The sequence below is a fragment of the Amblyomma maculatum genome, chromosome 2 (assembly GCF_055883805.1).
Source record: "Amblyomma maculatum isolate TAMU_Amacu chromosome 2, ASM5588380v1, whole genome shotgun sequence".
Classification (NCBI taxonomy): Eukaryota; Metazoa; Arthropoda; class Arachnida; order Ixodida; family Ixodidae; genus Amblyomma; species Amblyomma maculatum.
The window spans coordinates 150,901,804-150,917,337 of NC_139345.1; the positions used below are offsets into that span (position 1 = coordinate 150,901,804).

The 15,534-nt window shown below is 47.8% G+C and overlaps 1 protein-coding gene across 2 annotated transcripts in view; it reads right to left on the bottom strand.

Annotated features, from left to right (window-relative positions):
- The window catches only part of LOC146200175 (uncharacterized), an 87,678-nt gene that overhangs the window by 14,944 nt on the left and 57,200 nt on the right, over positions 1-15,534 (bottom strand). For both annotated transcript variants that reach the window (XM_084595413.1, XM_084595412.1), the window contains exon 2: positions 1,921-2,209. In XM_084595413.1, coding sequence (XP_084451539.1) covers positions 1,921-2,154 — 234 coding nt within the window. In that variant the 5' untranslated portion in view covers positions 2,155-2,209. The remainder of the gene's footprint in view (positions 1-1,920; positions 2,210-15,534) is intronic.

Here is a 15,534-nt window from a genome sequence, read left to right on the forward strand (position 1 = left end):
GCCCCTCTACCCTCGTTCAGTGCTATTTCATACCGTGTAGCCATCTTCGTTCTCCCATTATACCCTAGATTCTCATGCTTTGAATAATGTTTGTATGTGTTGATATGAGATTTGTACAAGTTTAGTATGGAAACCCATGTATGAGGTTATAGATATTTCCTAGCTTTTTCGGTAGGGATGCCAGGATGTAACGTCACGTCTAGTCATGATGTCACCAGGTGACGGCGTCATAGCCTCGCAGTATCCTGCGGAATCTTGCAGGCACTTCTCGCGAACGCATGGGCACCCTGCTGAGTCATGAGGCATTACAGGCTTTCGCCTTAAACTAATGTGAGTTGTTATGATACCAACCAAGGCGCACAGAAAATATGATGCTGTGCAGACGACGCTGTGCATGACTGCAACCAAGATGGCGCTTGGCGGCTTCCTGTAAACGTGGGATTGTGAAGTGGGCTTTGTGAAATCGACCTATGATCTTTTCTCAGGAACCTGTACTTCATAAGCTAGCATTGTAGAAATGTAAGTAATGACGTTTCCAGCTTTTTTTAACTACACTGAAGAATTTCAGCTACACAGCTGCAAGAGAGGCGCTCAACGTCGGAGGGAACAGCTGCATGTTTCAACTTCAGGTTTTAGCAGCACGTTGTTCGTGCACAGGACACGGAGTCATGCATTGTGTTTGCATTTTTTAATTTTACAGTATTTGTTAGTGCTTGTGAAGAATATAATTTAAGTTATCTAAAATGGCTTGGTTCATCGTGGTATATAATACTTCTTGTTGTTCTAGTAGCCTTGCCTTCCACTTGCACAAATTGCTAAGTTTGACATGAATGAGCCTAGCAGCTAGTACTAAATAGTTAAGAAAAAAAGTTTAGATGAGATATAGCTTACTAAGTAACCTTGACTCCGCTTCTGTCCATAAAATAAAGGGTCAGACAGAGTTTTCGCAAGACAGTGAGATAGCAGCTAGACCTAAAAACACTTTTTTTGTTATTGTAGATGTTATTCATGCTGCTTAGAAAGTCGGGGCTTATTTGTACGGCCTAGTGACTTTTAAATGAATCAGTGTTTAAAATTTCACGCTTTTAAATGCTGAGTAGTGTATCATTTTCGAAAAACCAACCTATTTTAACCCGCTCTTATATAAATCATATAAACCAAGTTTTATTGATCCTTCGGAATTATTGAAAAATAGAGTTCATTTTATTTGCTCCTGAACCCTATATGCGACGGCAGAAACTGTAACAAGGCTGACCACAGTGCAGCCAACTATGCTGATGTAAGCAAAAAAAGTCGTTTTGCATATCAAGGGATAGGACTTCGATGATAATTGTGAATTCATATGGCATGAAAAACAAAACTATGGCCTATAAATAATCTACGCCGTCAGGCGCGGCCTCCTCAGCCAGTGTATGCCTTCTGGAACATTACCCAGGAATATATTTCTTTCCGTTTGGCGAAACAACGTTGCAATGAATGAAAACAAAAAAAAAACAAGATGAAAATGCATGTTGTTAACGCTTTTTCAGTTAAGTCATCTGCAGATGATAGGAGATGTAGCCGATTACAGGAGCGCACCGGGTCTTTTTAGGAGGAAATCTATTCTTTTAGGGTGACAGTAGCAGTCTTTAGGTTCGTAAATATTCCTAATGAGGCCCTACATATCAGAGCTGACTAAATTCGTGTCTTGATGACGAGAGCTTTGTATAAGAAGCTGAAGTGGAAATATTCACGCCACTGCATTCGATCTTGTATCACTAGATTGCAGCACTAGCTACCACTCTTTCACCGAGCGTCCTCAAGTGCTATTCTATTCGTTTCATGTGCATGCATGAGATCAAACATTCATATTCGTGTTGGAATTTCATTCAGCTAGCGTGTTCCAACATTTATGTGCACGTGCATTTGTGCTGAGCTTACCATATTCCTGGGTGTCTTCACGAAGTGCACAGGACAGGTAAGCACATGCGCCCGCGAGAGGGTGTCCTTGCAGTCGTTACAGAAACAGTGGCCGCACACAGCACGCCACGCGAGCCCCGTCAGGTCGCCGCAGCGCAGGCACCGAGATCCCTCGGGTGGACTCTGGCCGAGCAGGATCCGTGTACGGTCTTTCAAGTCCGGAAAATCCCGGACCGTCACCTCGAACACGGACATCGTAGGCCAGGCTTTAGTCTTCACCTGTCAGCAACGTTCGCTGTGCCTACTTGATCTGTAGTGAATGAAAAACGGAAGACAAAGCATAAGTTTTATTGTTATTTCTCAGAAAGCCAAAGCGGCTTGCGCAGTATAATGCTTTGTGTTACAACCGATCGTCGATAGGGTTTCATGGGTATTAGGGCGTTAAACTTGTACGCCGCGAACAGTGCTACTGATACACTGCTGTTTATGCGACTTATAGGTGCGCTGACGTAATACTAAAGAATGACAGCACAAGAAAAGCATCATGTTAGCGTACACACAGTCAACAAGAATGAAGGCGAACTAGAGTATTTTAAGTGTTTATTACAGGGGCTGACAAACATTATGGCGCGCTAGAGACATGGTAGCCGAGGGCAAAGGAAAGAAAAATTATGACACTGAGCAAAACATTGCCATAACAAAGAACAATTCTGATATAAATGGGCTGTATGCTGTATGACGCACGCCTTCATTTCGAGCGTACATGAGTTGTGAGCTAGCGCATTTGCTGATATTTTTTCTTATTCTTGTTTGCATCCTGGTTCTGAGAAGGAATGACTTAGTATAGATGTATTGCATTATTGAGACCAAGCTTACATTATGCGGTGCGAATTGACAGAAGGTAATAGAGATCTGTCGTCATTCTCGTGGCTTCAGAGAGACCGTCGTGGGAGGACTGTGTCCGAAAATGCACAATAATTGAGCTCTTCTACGAGATATCAAACTGCGCACTGATGCTCGCCCTGTTGCCTAAGAAAATCGTATAAGAGCGATGTACGATCTTCACCGTTCGTACGTCTTCTACAGCTGCACAGGCTTCGCGCTCCGCACGCACCCGGAGAACGAGTAAATGGCAAAGCTGGAAGGCTATGTCTGTGCTTCAGGAGCGCGCCAAATTCTAGAGGCTCATTTAAACAATTCTACTTATAAAACGCCGATGCTTGATGTTATTAAGCAGGTTAGACATTACCTTTAGATAATAATAACAATAACAATAACAATTGGTTCACAGGAAGGGAAAGGCTTTGTATTTGTCACACGATCTGTGGATACCTGACCTGCCGTAAGGGAAGGGAGGAAGGTGGCATTGAAAGTGGAAGGAGAGAAAGGGGAGCCGTAGTGGAGGGCTGCAGAGTAATTTCGACCATCTGGGGATCTCTAACGTGCGCTGAGATAGCACAGGCGACGTACCCCACTTCGTTTCATCTCTATCGAAATGCAGCCGCCGTAGTCGGGTTCTAACCCAGGAACTCTGGCACAGTATTCGGGCGTCTTACCACTGCACAACCCCAGCGGGGCACTCGAATTCGTCAGTTACTGATTTTACCACACTAATAAAATACATTTTGAGTTTTGTCTTAATATGATGGATGACGTTTGTACCTGTCGGAGCTTTCATATACAGACATGTGCCTATACCTTCACAAGGCTCTGTGACTAGCACACCTGACTAGTTAATTGTTTTTGACGAGTTGCACACACATAAACGACAAACACAGGAAGAGAACGATGTAGAGAACAATGAAGATTCATCGTTCTCTTCTTGTGTTCGTCATTTATGTGTGCGCAACTCGGCATTAACGAAGCCATGCACCGAAAAGCCTGAAAAGAAGTTCTTCTAAACACCTGATTAGAATTATCACACCTCATAAGCAAGGAGCCATTGTGGTGACGTTGCTCATTGATTATCTTTGAATAATAAAACGGGAGGAGACTGTAATATTATGCATTATGTATTACTAGCTTCTATGCACTTTCGGGGCATTTATACGTGGCATGAGTAAGTGGCAATAAAAAAAAGCACACGCAATGTTTCCTCTATAACGGGAAACTGTTTTCTGTTTTGAAATGGCAGTCATAGCATCTTGTTTACGCCTGTTTACGCCTTTTATTGAAAGGGAAAGATATCTTTGTCTCTGGTTATGAAATTATAAACACATTACCAGCCCATCTGTACGTCCAATTCAGGACGAAAGCTTCTCATATCTTCCCAATTAACCCTGACCAGTGGAGACTGCTTGTAGCTTATCAGCGCAGAGCTTGTAATTTCACTCACCTGCGTAATATTATAGTGCCTCCGCTACACGTATCAAGCTCGTGAACTCAAGTGCATCGCAATCTGAGAGCCCTAGGAATAAGTACGAGAAAATTGTGTGATTGTTTTTTTCGGACCTGGAGGTCAGCTGCACTGCCTTGATACTGTTTTGACATCGGGCGGGTGTAGCGGCACTACTGATAGCAAGTGGTTATACAGAAGATAAGAAAGAGCACCGCAGATTTATGTGAAACGATTGAAAAATCTGTTTGAACATACTGGGGCATACTGATGAATAAAAAAATGTTCATTATATGCTCAACCCAAGACTACATAGAGCGTCAAGCCAAGAGGTATGCGGGTTCTTTACCTTCCGTCGTGTAAGATCGTTCACACTCATAACAACAACGTATAAACGGTAAGCTATGTGGTCACTTCTCGGTCACGATTACTCTGCGAGCAGCCCCGGGCCGTGCAAACAGTCCCCTGATGTGGCGCATGGATGCAAAGGTGCTCCACGACGAACAATGCCTTGCTGATATACGCGAATATTTGTGCTTGTGTGTGGCCGTGGTTAGTGATATAACTCCTGCTACCTGGGACGCGCTGAAAACACGCTGGCGCGATGCTCTTGTGTGTGCGGGGAAGGCGCGGCGTGTCCGCATTACGACCATGCTGAATGACGTTCTGCGCCGCATGCGCACCGTACGGGGAGGCGAAACGCTTACCTTCGCAATGCGCGAATATCTCGAGACGCTGCGCGAGCGTTATCACCGCATTCTCGAAGACAGTTCTCGCGCATCACTCTCAGCGGGACCATCGAACGTGCCGCTTGAGGATGCCGTGGGCCTCGGACATGCTCGAGTCGTTGGCCAGCGCAGTAACACGCGAACGCGCGTGGAGAGCGTCACGTTTGCGGACGGTACGACGTCTTCGGAACCCGCGGACATCCGCTACTCGTTTACCGAGCATTTCGCGGCCCTCTTTTCGTCGCAAGGCCTCGACCAGGAGGAGCATTTTCAAGAAGCAGTCGGCTCCTTCTGTGGGCCTCTCCCTCAACTTTCAGAAGCCGCATGCTCGGCACTTAAGGAGCCGGCAACTTTGGAGGAGGTGCGTTGTGCCTCAGGCGCCATGAACTAGTCGACCGCTCCCGGTCCTGACGGACTTGTAACCGGTTTTTATTCTACTTTTTTGACATCTTCGGTCCTTCTTTACTTAGGCTCATAACTGTTTCCTCGAAAGCGGCACCAAGCCACCCTCGTTCAGTGTCGGCCGTATCGTTCTAATACCGAAGGAGGGCATGGCGCCGTCGAGTCCCTCATCCTGGCGACCGATTACTCTCCTCAACACCGACTATAAACTCATAGCCACATTGAAAGTCCGTAGGGTGCGAATCTACCTTCAGGATTTGGTTAGCCTATACCATTCCTGTTCGGTACTTGGACGATCGGTGTTCGCTTCGCTGACACTGACGAGAGACGTCTTCGAATACGCCTGTGCCAAACGGATCACTGGAGCTTTTGTTTCCTTGGACCAGGCAAAGGCCTTCGACTGTGTAGAACATGATTACTTGTTCACTGTGCTTCGCTCATTTGGTTTTCCTGACGAATTTGTTCAGCTCCTACGTGGCCTTTACGCAGATCTTAGCAGTGGACTAGTACTGAATTGCCAAATTGCCGGCAGCCTTCCGATTACGCGGGGAGTGCATCAGGGATGCCCGCTCTCGCCGGTACTCTTCATACTTTCGCTCGACCCGCTGCAGCGTAGGGTCACCGCGGACACGCATATTCGAGGTTTTCCATCAGTAGGACAGGAGAATGTCGTATCTGCATACGCGGATGACATTTCATTCTTCATGCGTGACAATGACAGCTTCATCGTTTTTTGAACATCTTTTCGGAATACGCAGCTGTATCAGGAACGCAGCTCAACCCGAAGAAAGTAATGCTCTCCGCTTCGGTCAGTTCAGGGGCCCTTTAGCCGCCGCCGCACCGTTTGGGACGCAGTGCGTCTACTTGGCGTGCTGTTTGAACCAAGCGGAGTCTGCCCCCGGACATGGGATGTAGTTCTCTTGCGAGCCACGCACGCCCTTTCTGACGCAGCGCGTTTCAACCTCGCGCTGGATGCTAAAGTTAGTGATGTCAAGACACGAGCATGTGCCGCGTATCGCGACAATCCCGCGCCGGCTGGTGAACAGACCGCGTCCCTTATAGGGACTTTTGTTTGAGATGGCCGGACAGCGCTAGTCGCCCGTCACATCCTACACCTTCCGAGGAGCAGGGGAGGCCTTGGCCTTCGTGCATTCCTACAATGACTCGAGTACTCGCGTTAAGGCTGGTAGAGAGGCTATTAGCTGACGAGTCTTACCCTGGTCGCTCGCTCATCCTGTACTGGATGAGCACAGTGCGTCGTGTGCTTACACCCTAACCCGACCGAACACCTCGGTCCACAAGCGGGAAGACCTCTGCTTTTTTACCGCGAGGTTGCGGAGATAAAGTCGACTCTAGACGCAGACCTGTCAGATGTTAATGTAGGCGACCTACCAGCCACACGCATCAGCGAATTAGTAGCCGTTCGCAGGCTTTCAGCTGATGAGCAACGAGAGGCTGTTGTACGCAAATGGCGAGCGTGGGCAGCTTGTCGGCTGCCAAATGAAGTGGGAGATTTTCACTGGCTTAGGCGCTGGGGCGTCCTCCCCACGAGACAGGGCCTTGCCAGATGGCGTGTTGTACCCAATGACCAGTGTGCCAACTGTGGGGCTTTCGAGAGCCCCGCGCATGTTTTTTTCGAATGTGTAGTTGCGAGGACAATGTGGCGGCTTGCATATAGGATGTTTATGTCCGCATGAACCCCGTCCTCAGGCGCCGGCGCACCCTTTTGAACACCTTGTGTTCAGTGTTGTTCTGTTTGTGTTGTGGCGTCGCAGGTGCCTCGCTGAGGCGCGCCAAACTCCCGCCCGAGCAGTAGTAGTAGTAGTAGTAGTAAAAAACATTTATTTTAACAGAGGAGTTCGGGGCGCGCAGGCCCCTGGGCCCCCGCATGGCCCTACTACACTCAAACGTTCATGTTCCTACGGTTCATGACGTCGGCAGCTCGGTCTGTGGCGGTCTTTTGCCGGACCGGGTCCTCAGAGCGTAGCAGGGTCTCCCATTCCTTCCAGGTGGTGAAGTGCTCCAGACCCTGCGGGGGAGGATCCGCCGGGCATTGGAATAGAATGTGGGCGAGGGTGGCAGTGGGGTGGTTGCAAAGGGTGCAGGAGGGGTCGGTAAGAGTGGGGTGGTAACGAGACCTAATGTAAGGGGATGGGAGGGTTCGCGTCTGGAGGCGGCGCCATAGTGTTTGGTGGTGATTGCTGAGGGAGGAGTGAGGTGGGGGGTATATCTGTCTCTCGACCCGGTAGGCCTGAGTCATCTCTTTAAACGTGTGCATGCGCTCCCGGGAGAACTCCGACGTGGGGACCGCCCGTGCCCGGCGTATTAGACCTTGGGCTAAGCTGTTGGCGGCCTCGTTGCCAGGGTTCCCCGAGTGCGCAGGCACCCAGATAAGCTTCACGTGGCGGGGCGGGTTTGCAGTGGGCGAGGTCAGTATGCAAAAAGCAGAAACATGAACTCGCCCAAGTGCGAACTTTATAGTGCAGTTTTTGACTCTGTGAGTATATATTTAGCTTCCGTGTGGGCAATTGCAAGGGCGATCGCTGCCTCCTAGGCCACTTCTGAGGAGGCAACAGAGGGGAGGGGGAGGGTTGCAATGGACTGGAGGGTATTGTTCACCGCGGCTGTCGCCGCCTCATTGCCCGAGTATGCGGTGTCCACCCGTACGGCATCCGTCTCGGAGCCGTAATATTTGTGGAGCGCCTTTGCCCGGGCTCGGCGGCGGGGCTCGTGGTGTTGTGGATGGGAGTTTCGGGGAAGGGGTTTGACAAGAAGGTTGGAGTGGATAGGGCGTGGGATGGAGAGGAGTGTGGGGTCGCTAGCTGGGATTAGAACATCGAGAGTTCTGAGGATGTGCCAGTCTGTTTCAATCGGATATACTGGGTCTGTCTGTGGGCCTCCACAAGCTCCCCAACAGTATTGTGGAGACCCAGCTGAAGTAATTTCTCTGTTGAAGTGTTGAGGGGTAGGTGGAGCGGTTTTGAACGCGGTACGAAGCATCGCGTCCAAGGTGGAGATCTCTTCACCTCTGAGTCTGAGGTAAGGGAGCGTGTATAAGAATCGGCTGAGGATAAAGGCATGAATGAGACGACATAGATCGTGCTCCCTCATGCCCCTATGTTGGCCCGAAACTCTGCGGATGAGGTGCGAGATCGCACCTGTCACCCGCTTGAGTTCCTTTACTGTGAGGCTTTTTCTACCTTTGCTTTGGATATGAAGTCCCAGTACCCGGAGAGTGTCTACCTCCGCAATGGGGCGATCATCCAAAGCAACGGTTATGGGGGCGCTGGGAGGGTTATACGGGTGGTGGGGCGGAGGATGAGGAGCTCGGACTTCTCTGGGGAGCATGAGAGTCCGATGCTTCGTTCGTGTTCTTGTGTTAATGTGGCGGCGCTTTGTATTGTGCCCTCTATGTCGCCATCACTGCCGTGGGTGGTCCACAACGTTATGTCGTCGGCATAGAGGGTAAGCCGGAGGTGTGGTATCGTGGTAAGTTTGGGGGCTAGTGAGATCATTGTCGCGTTGAACAGGAAAGGGGAGAGGACAGAGCCCTAGGGAGTACCGACCCCTTTAAGGGAGTAAGGAGGTGATGTGTGTGGGCCAAAGTGGACCTCAGCCGTGCGGTTGTTAAGGAAAGCCCCGATAAAGGTGTGCGTACGCACACCCACATCAAGACATGAGAGGGCTGTCATGATCGCGGTGTGATCAACTCGATCAAATGCTTTAGATAAATCCAAAGCCATGACGGCCTTCGTATGGCCCGGGATAGCCGGGTTAAAAATGTCGGTGGTGAGCTGCAGCATGGCATCCTGCGTGGACAAAACGGGGGCTGAAGCCGACCATGCTGTGGGGGTAGACGTCATTGTCCGTCATGTGCTGAGTGAGTCTCGCCAGCACGACGCGTTAGAAAAGTTTTCCCAGGCACGAAGTCAGGGAGATGGGTCGGAGGTTTGCTAGTGTGAGTGGTTTATTTGGTTTAGGAGTAAATATAACATTGGCATGACGCCAAGACTGGGGGAGGGTACCTTGCGCCCAGCATTTGGTAAAGTAGTCCGCAATCTGGGTGATCGATTGATCATCCAGGTTGCGAAGCATGGAGTTGGAGATTTTGTCAACACCAGGAACGGAAGAGGTGCGGAGAGTCAGGAGGGTCACTCGGACCTCGGCGTCCGTAATCTCAATATCGAGAGTAGAATTTGGTTGGCCTGTATAGGGAGGAAGGGGGTCGGATGTGCCGGGTGATGTGTGTGTTTGTTTTAGGTTGTCCAAAAGGACGTCCGGGGTTAAGTCCGTGCTGTGTATGAGCCGAGTGACGTGATGTTGCGCAGCTGTTTTGGACTGTGTAGAATCGATGAGATGTCGAAGGAGTTGCCAGGCTCGCTTGGTGGACAGATTGCCGGCCATGCTGTCACTCCGGCAGAGCTCCTCTGCATGTTGGGTGATCTGTGACTGCAGTGCAGCCAGCCTCTTTTTCAGCTTGCGGTTGTTTGTTCTTTTTCCAGCAATGTACCCAGCCTTGCAGAGGCTGCGCCTCGTCGTCTGGAAGTATCTGTCTGGACAGTTAGAAACTGACGGCGAAACGCGGTTTCTGCGGCGCTGGCACACGCGCTTCTATGTTGTACGAGGCAGCAGACTTGAGATGCCTGTCGTCCTTTATTATACTCCGTTTCATACATCAGGTGCAACGCAGCGAAAGCTACGCAAGTAGTCCGCAAGAGAAAAAATGGAGGCGTATCACTACACGCTCGTTTTGTGGTAGAGTGGTTCTTGCGGAAACGGACTGTATTCCGAGCATACAAGTTTGCAATAACTTGCTTCACGTGCTTAGACATCTTCGCAGTGCGGATCTTATAGAAAAAAATGCGCACCGAAGAACCATTTTCTCAAAAAGAAATGCGCAGCGCAGAGGGCACAGCCAGTGCCCTCTAGTGGCACAGCTGGCAAGGTTGCAGGGCAGCGAAAACGCAACACGAACACAAACGACATAAAACATACAGATTCACCGAATCCGATCCTTTCTCTTTAAAAAGGGTGCTCTTTATGAAGTTGATGGCAAATGTAAGACGTATTAAGCTTGCAGACAAAATAACTATTATTTGCTCTCGTCAAGAGTAGGCCCTATTTTTCATCGCGGATGCGGAGAGCGCAAACAAAAGCTGTAGCATTGGCAGTGTTGCACTTGATGTATGAAACGGAGTATAGAACCCTCCTCGTTTATACTGTTTTACCCTCTCAGGGGAATCACGTTAGATTTAGTTTATTATGCATATGTAACCTATAATGTTTTGTATAGTGCTTTGTCCTGTGAGTAATGTGTGTTTTTGTGTATGTATGCACCCAATAAATTCTCTTTATGCAGCATTATAAAACTGATTGATTGATTTCTATGCAGTAAAATGCGCGGTAACTGTCTCAATTGCTTTCTTTGGGCACCTCAACCGCGCAGTAAGGGAAGGGGGGAAGGTGGGAAGGTGGGGGTGAGAGAGAGAAAGAGGAGCCGTAGTGGAGGGCTACGGAGTAATTTCGACCCCCTGGGGATATTTAAGGTGCGCTGACATCGCACAGCACACGGACGCCTCTTCGTTTCGCCTCCATCGAAACGCAGCCGCCGAGGTCGTGTTCGAACCCGGGTACTCCAGCACAGTAGTCGGGCGTCTTACCACTGCACCACCCCGGCAGGGCTGTGTTGAATAATAAGTCTATTATATTGTGTAACATAAAGATTGTAAAACTTCACTCCGATTCTGCAGTTCCGTAGAATCTTTATGTTGTGTATTATACTGTGTAACATAAAGATTGTACGGATGTGCAGAATCGGATTGAATTTTTATTTGCTAGAGAGTACGATAGCAAAGACAATTGAATGCTTATATCCTTTCAAGAACCTTTCTGTACGTGCTATTTCGTGTAAATAAGAGCTTTTTGTGTGCAAAAAACAAACCAATAGTGCATGCATGACACGCAAAAACAAGCGCACATAAATAGTCTTGAATGTCTCTTAAGAGGAGAATGACGAAAGCCCACTCTTCCTCGACTATAATTTGTCTCTCATCATTTTCTTCTTAGCGGCGTCCAGTGCTAGGTGTTATAATTTGTTTAGAGGAAAGGAAAGGTGCCATATCTGTCTTTTTATCCGGCAAGTGTTTGGACGATACACCATCGGGCCTGTCGCATGGCATTCCTTGGTGCATGTTCAAGTGTGAGTGTGTTCATGGCAGGAACGCTACGCAAGAACACATCTCTGGATGGTGCAGTGGTAAGACGGCCGACTACTGTGCCGGAGTTGCCGGGTTCGAACCCGACTACGGCGGCTGCGTTTCGATGGAGGCGAAACGAAGCGGCGTCCGTGTGCTGTGCGATGTCTGCGCACGTTAAAGATTCCCAGGTGGTCGAAATTACTCCGTAGCGTTCCACTCCGGCTCCTCTTTCTCTCTATCCACTTTCACTTCCACCCTCCTCCCTTCCCTTACGGCGCGGTTTACTGCGCCTTTCCCTTCCTGTGATGTAATTATTTTTATTATATATATATATATATATATATATATATATATATATATATATATATATATATATATATATATATATATATATATATATATATATATATATATATCAGAAAAAAGACATTGAGGATTCGAACACATGTTTTATTCGCTAAGGCTCAGGTAACTGGTGAGAATCTACTGCGCCACAGAGGCTATTTTTTTTCAGCATGGTATTTATTACATGCTTTTAAATTCAGCGTAGAGCTGTACACATTATTTACAGAGTAATCAGCCTGCAGGCGAAAAGTCCAATTAAAACATGCATCACAACACCACACAACTAGAATACGACTTAGCACAACTTCAAAATGGTGGCAAGGAAAGACAACACACCAACAATGGTAGCCAGTCCGGTTGATAGTCACTATCTTCCTAAGTGTCTCTAAGCTGGTGTACCATTTGGCCGAAATGAGTAGCCGGGGAGACTAGAGGCTCAGCATTCCGATCCAACATACGCATTTTCCACGCGCTGTGCAGTCCAAGGAGGAAAATCATGTCAAAGGGTTCGTGGTCATGTTCGGTGGTTATCAAGTAACGCACACTGTGGAATTCAAAATTCAAATTTAAAGCCTGCCGTATTCATAGCCTCAGTGGCGAGTTCTGCAAAGCGCCACTGGGGCTATGAATACGGCAGGCTTTAAATGCGCTCTGCTTCAGTTTTACAATATTTCTGCTATCTGTCGACAGGTGGCGTTGCTCAGAGGGTGGTGCGGACGCGTGTTCCATCGCTCCTCCGATTGCACGTGGCTACCGGAAACGGACGGTCTGGCGACAGCGGGAGCTTCCGAAGCGTCAAACAGATGAGTTCTTTCTTTTATTACCTTATTTCTTTTTCAGCTAGTTAGGTTAGGTGCAGCCTAAAGAATAGATTTTAGCTCTTCGTCCTAGCGGCCTGGTTTTTCGTGCCGGCAGCTAGGTTTTCTTGGCGTTCATTGTATAGCTATCTTGTTTAGATAGATATTTTTCTTTCTAGGCTATTGGCATTCGCAGATTTGGTTTTTAACGCGTGTTTGCTAGTCGTTTCTTGTGTCTTCTTTTGGCAATTTGTATATTCTAAGAATTCGTAACAGTTATAGTTCAGTCGATGAGCGCTTAAGATGTGCAATCAAAAGAAGGTAAAGTGTACTCAGTGTGAGGCGGAGGTTAATCTCAAAGAAACGCGTTTTGATTCTGTAGGTGAAGCGGAAGGCAGCGACTTTTTGTGTCGATGTTGCGTACTGAATGCACGTCTAGATAGATTTGATCAAGAAAGGTGCAGTTTAGTGTCTCGTGTGGAGGATTTAGAACATAAAGTACGTTTGCTAAGGACGGAAAATCAGAAACTGCTTGGACAGCTTACTCAGATTGAAAAGAAAGGGGCCGACTTTGTCCTTGGAACTAACAAGGACAAACATTCCAATGAGGGCCACGTGGCTGGGGCCAGCACTGTCATGGAAGGCATAAGCAAAGTAGGTCAGGCGGATCCGAACCGTCAGAGTTATTTAGAAGCAGCTAAGACGCCGGAAAAAAAGGAAGAAGTAAGGAAGAATGAAAATCCCAGAGATAAGGACACAGATAACCGAAAGCAGGAGCCAACAGTTGGGAGAGGGAGAGAGGAGGCCCAGGTGCTTATCGCCGGAGATTCTAACATGAACAGGTGCAAGCGAGATATCTTGGAACGTGTAAGGGGTGATAAGAGAGTGTTGGTTGGAGCCTTCCCAGGGAGAACAATGAGGGCAGTGCTAAAAGAGAGTCAAAAATAGGCTGTTGAAGAATTCCGCAGAGCGCAGTATGCTAATAGTAGCCGCGGGGCTAAACGATGTCCTAAATGGTGACGCTGCAGGAGTGGTGGAAAGTTTAGCTAAGGGAGTTGACGAGATCAGGGAGATAGCACAGCAGACGCAGATAGTTGTATGCACAGTACCAGAGGTGCTAGGATTGAACGGAAAGATGGAAAAGGACGTGGTGACAGTTAATGAGGACATAAAAAAGTTAAGCCTGGAGAAGCGTTTCGAAGTGGTTGAGGTAAACAGGGAGGTACATAAAGCAGGTTTTGGTAGGGCTTTTCAGCGAGATGGCATTCATTTTAACAGAAGGGTCGGAGCAGAGATCGGCTGGCGCTTGGCAGGCAGGGCTGTAGCTTTTTTAGGGGGTCCGCGAGGACTCCGTGCACAGAGGTAGTTAGAGGTGAAGCAGAAGAAAGTGTAATAATGGAGGCTGAGCCCCCAAAAATGGCAAAGAGTAGGTCGAGAAAGAAAAGTACAAAAAAAGAAATTTAACACTAGGATCAGCTACATAAACATGCCAGGAGGTAGATAAAGAGCGAAATGGCTAGAGATAGAACAGCAGTTGAAGGATGACAAAATAGGTGTGTACGCTCTTTGCGAGACTCATCTCAGGGATCTAGAAGATCCGCCGTTTATAGAAGGCTACGTCTGGGAAGGGTGCAACAGAACGAGAACGGAAAGAAAGGGTGGAGGCGTAGGTATGTTGATACACCAGGGAACAAATTGGCAAAGAATTAAATCATCTTGTAAAGAACATATCTGGGTTTCAGGAACCATTGCCGGCATAAAGACATGGCTAGGGGTAGTTTATTTAGGAACAGGACATCAATGCAGGCAAGAAAACAAGGATCTTGTTGAATGTCTCAGTGACGATATAAGCTAGTTTGGAAACGGGGCCAATATTATTCTGCTGGGGGACATGAACGGCCACATCGACGATCTGGATGGATACACGGATTGTAACGGGAAGCTAATGCTAGATTTCTGCGAGCGACACGATCTAGTTATAGTAAATAGAGAAACAAAATGTGAAGGCCAAATCACGTGGGAATTCCGCAACAGGCAGACGACCATTGACTATTGTCTAATGTCGCAGGAAATTTATAGCAAGGTCACAAAAATGGAAATAGACGAGGAAGGGGAGTGTAGTCTGGGAAGTGATCATAAACGTATTAGTCTGCAGATGGGGCCCTTGATGAAAAGAGAAATGGAACTTAGACAAAACGTAAACGCAAAATTAAACGACGATCAAATAGCGCAGATAGCAGCAGACATAGAGGAAGCAATAGAGAAAAGCCCCATGGAAGACTGGGATTATGAACAGGTAGAACTACTCATAAGGAGTAAAATTCAGGAGGTTAAAGTAGCAAACCGCTGGAATGGAAAGAGGAAGCCATGGAGCTGGTGGAATAAGGAAATCAGGGAAGCTATTGAACAACGACGGGCTGCTTCAAGGGAACACCGAATGGCAAAGAAAGTACAGGCTTCTCAGGAGGAAATCGACCAAAAATGGGAATCATATCGACAAAAGAAACTTCAAGTGCAGGCCCTCGTCCAAAGTAAAATAAGACAGTCCAGAGATCGCTGGATGGCTGATATACACGATGCCTCTAGAGGCGGAGCAAGAAAATTCTGGAACCATATAAGCTGGCTAGGGAAGAAGAACCAACGAAAGCAAGATCGGATTCAAGATAACGAGGGAAATTGTTTAAAGGGAGACAACGCAGTGAACTACATTACATCAGTTATAGCCGAGTCATTTAAGAACGACGATAGGGTAATCTCCGCAAATCAGGAAGCAACACAAGGTAGCAGAATACAAAACACCTTAGAACTGAACAATCTAAACTGGAAAAAGG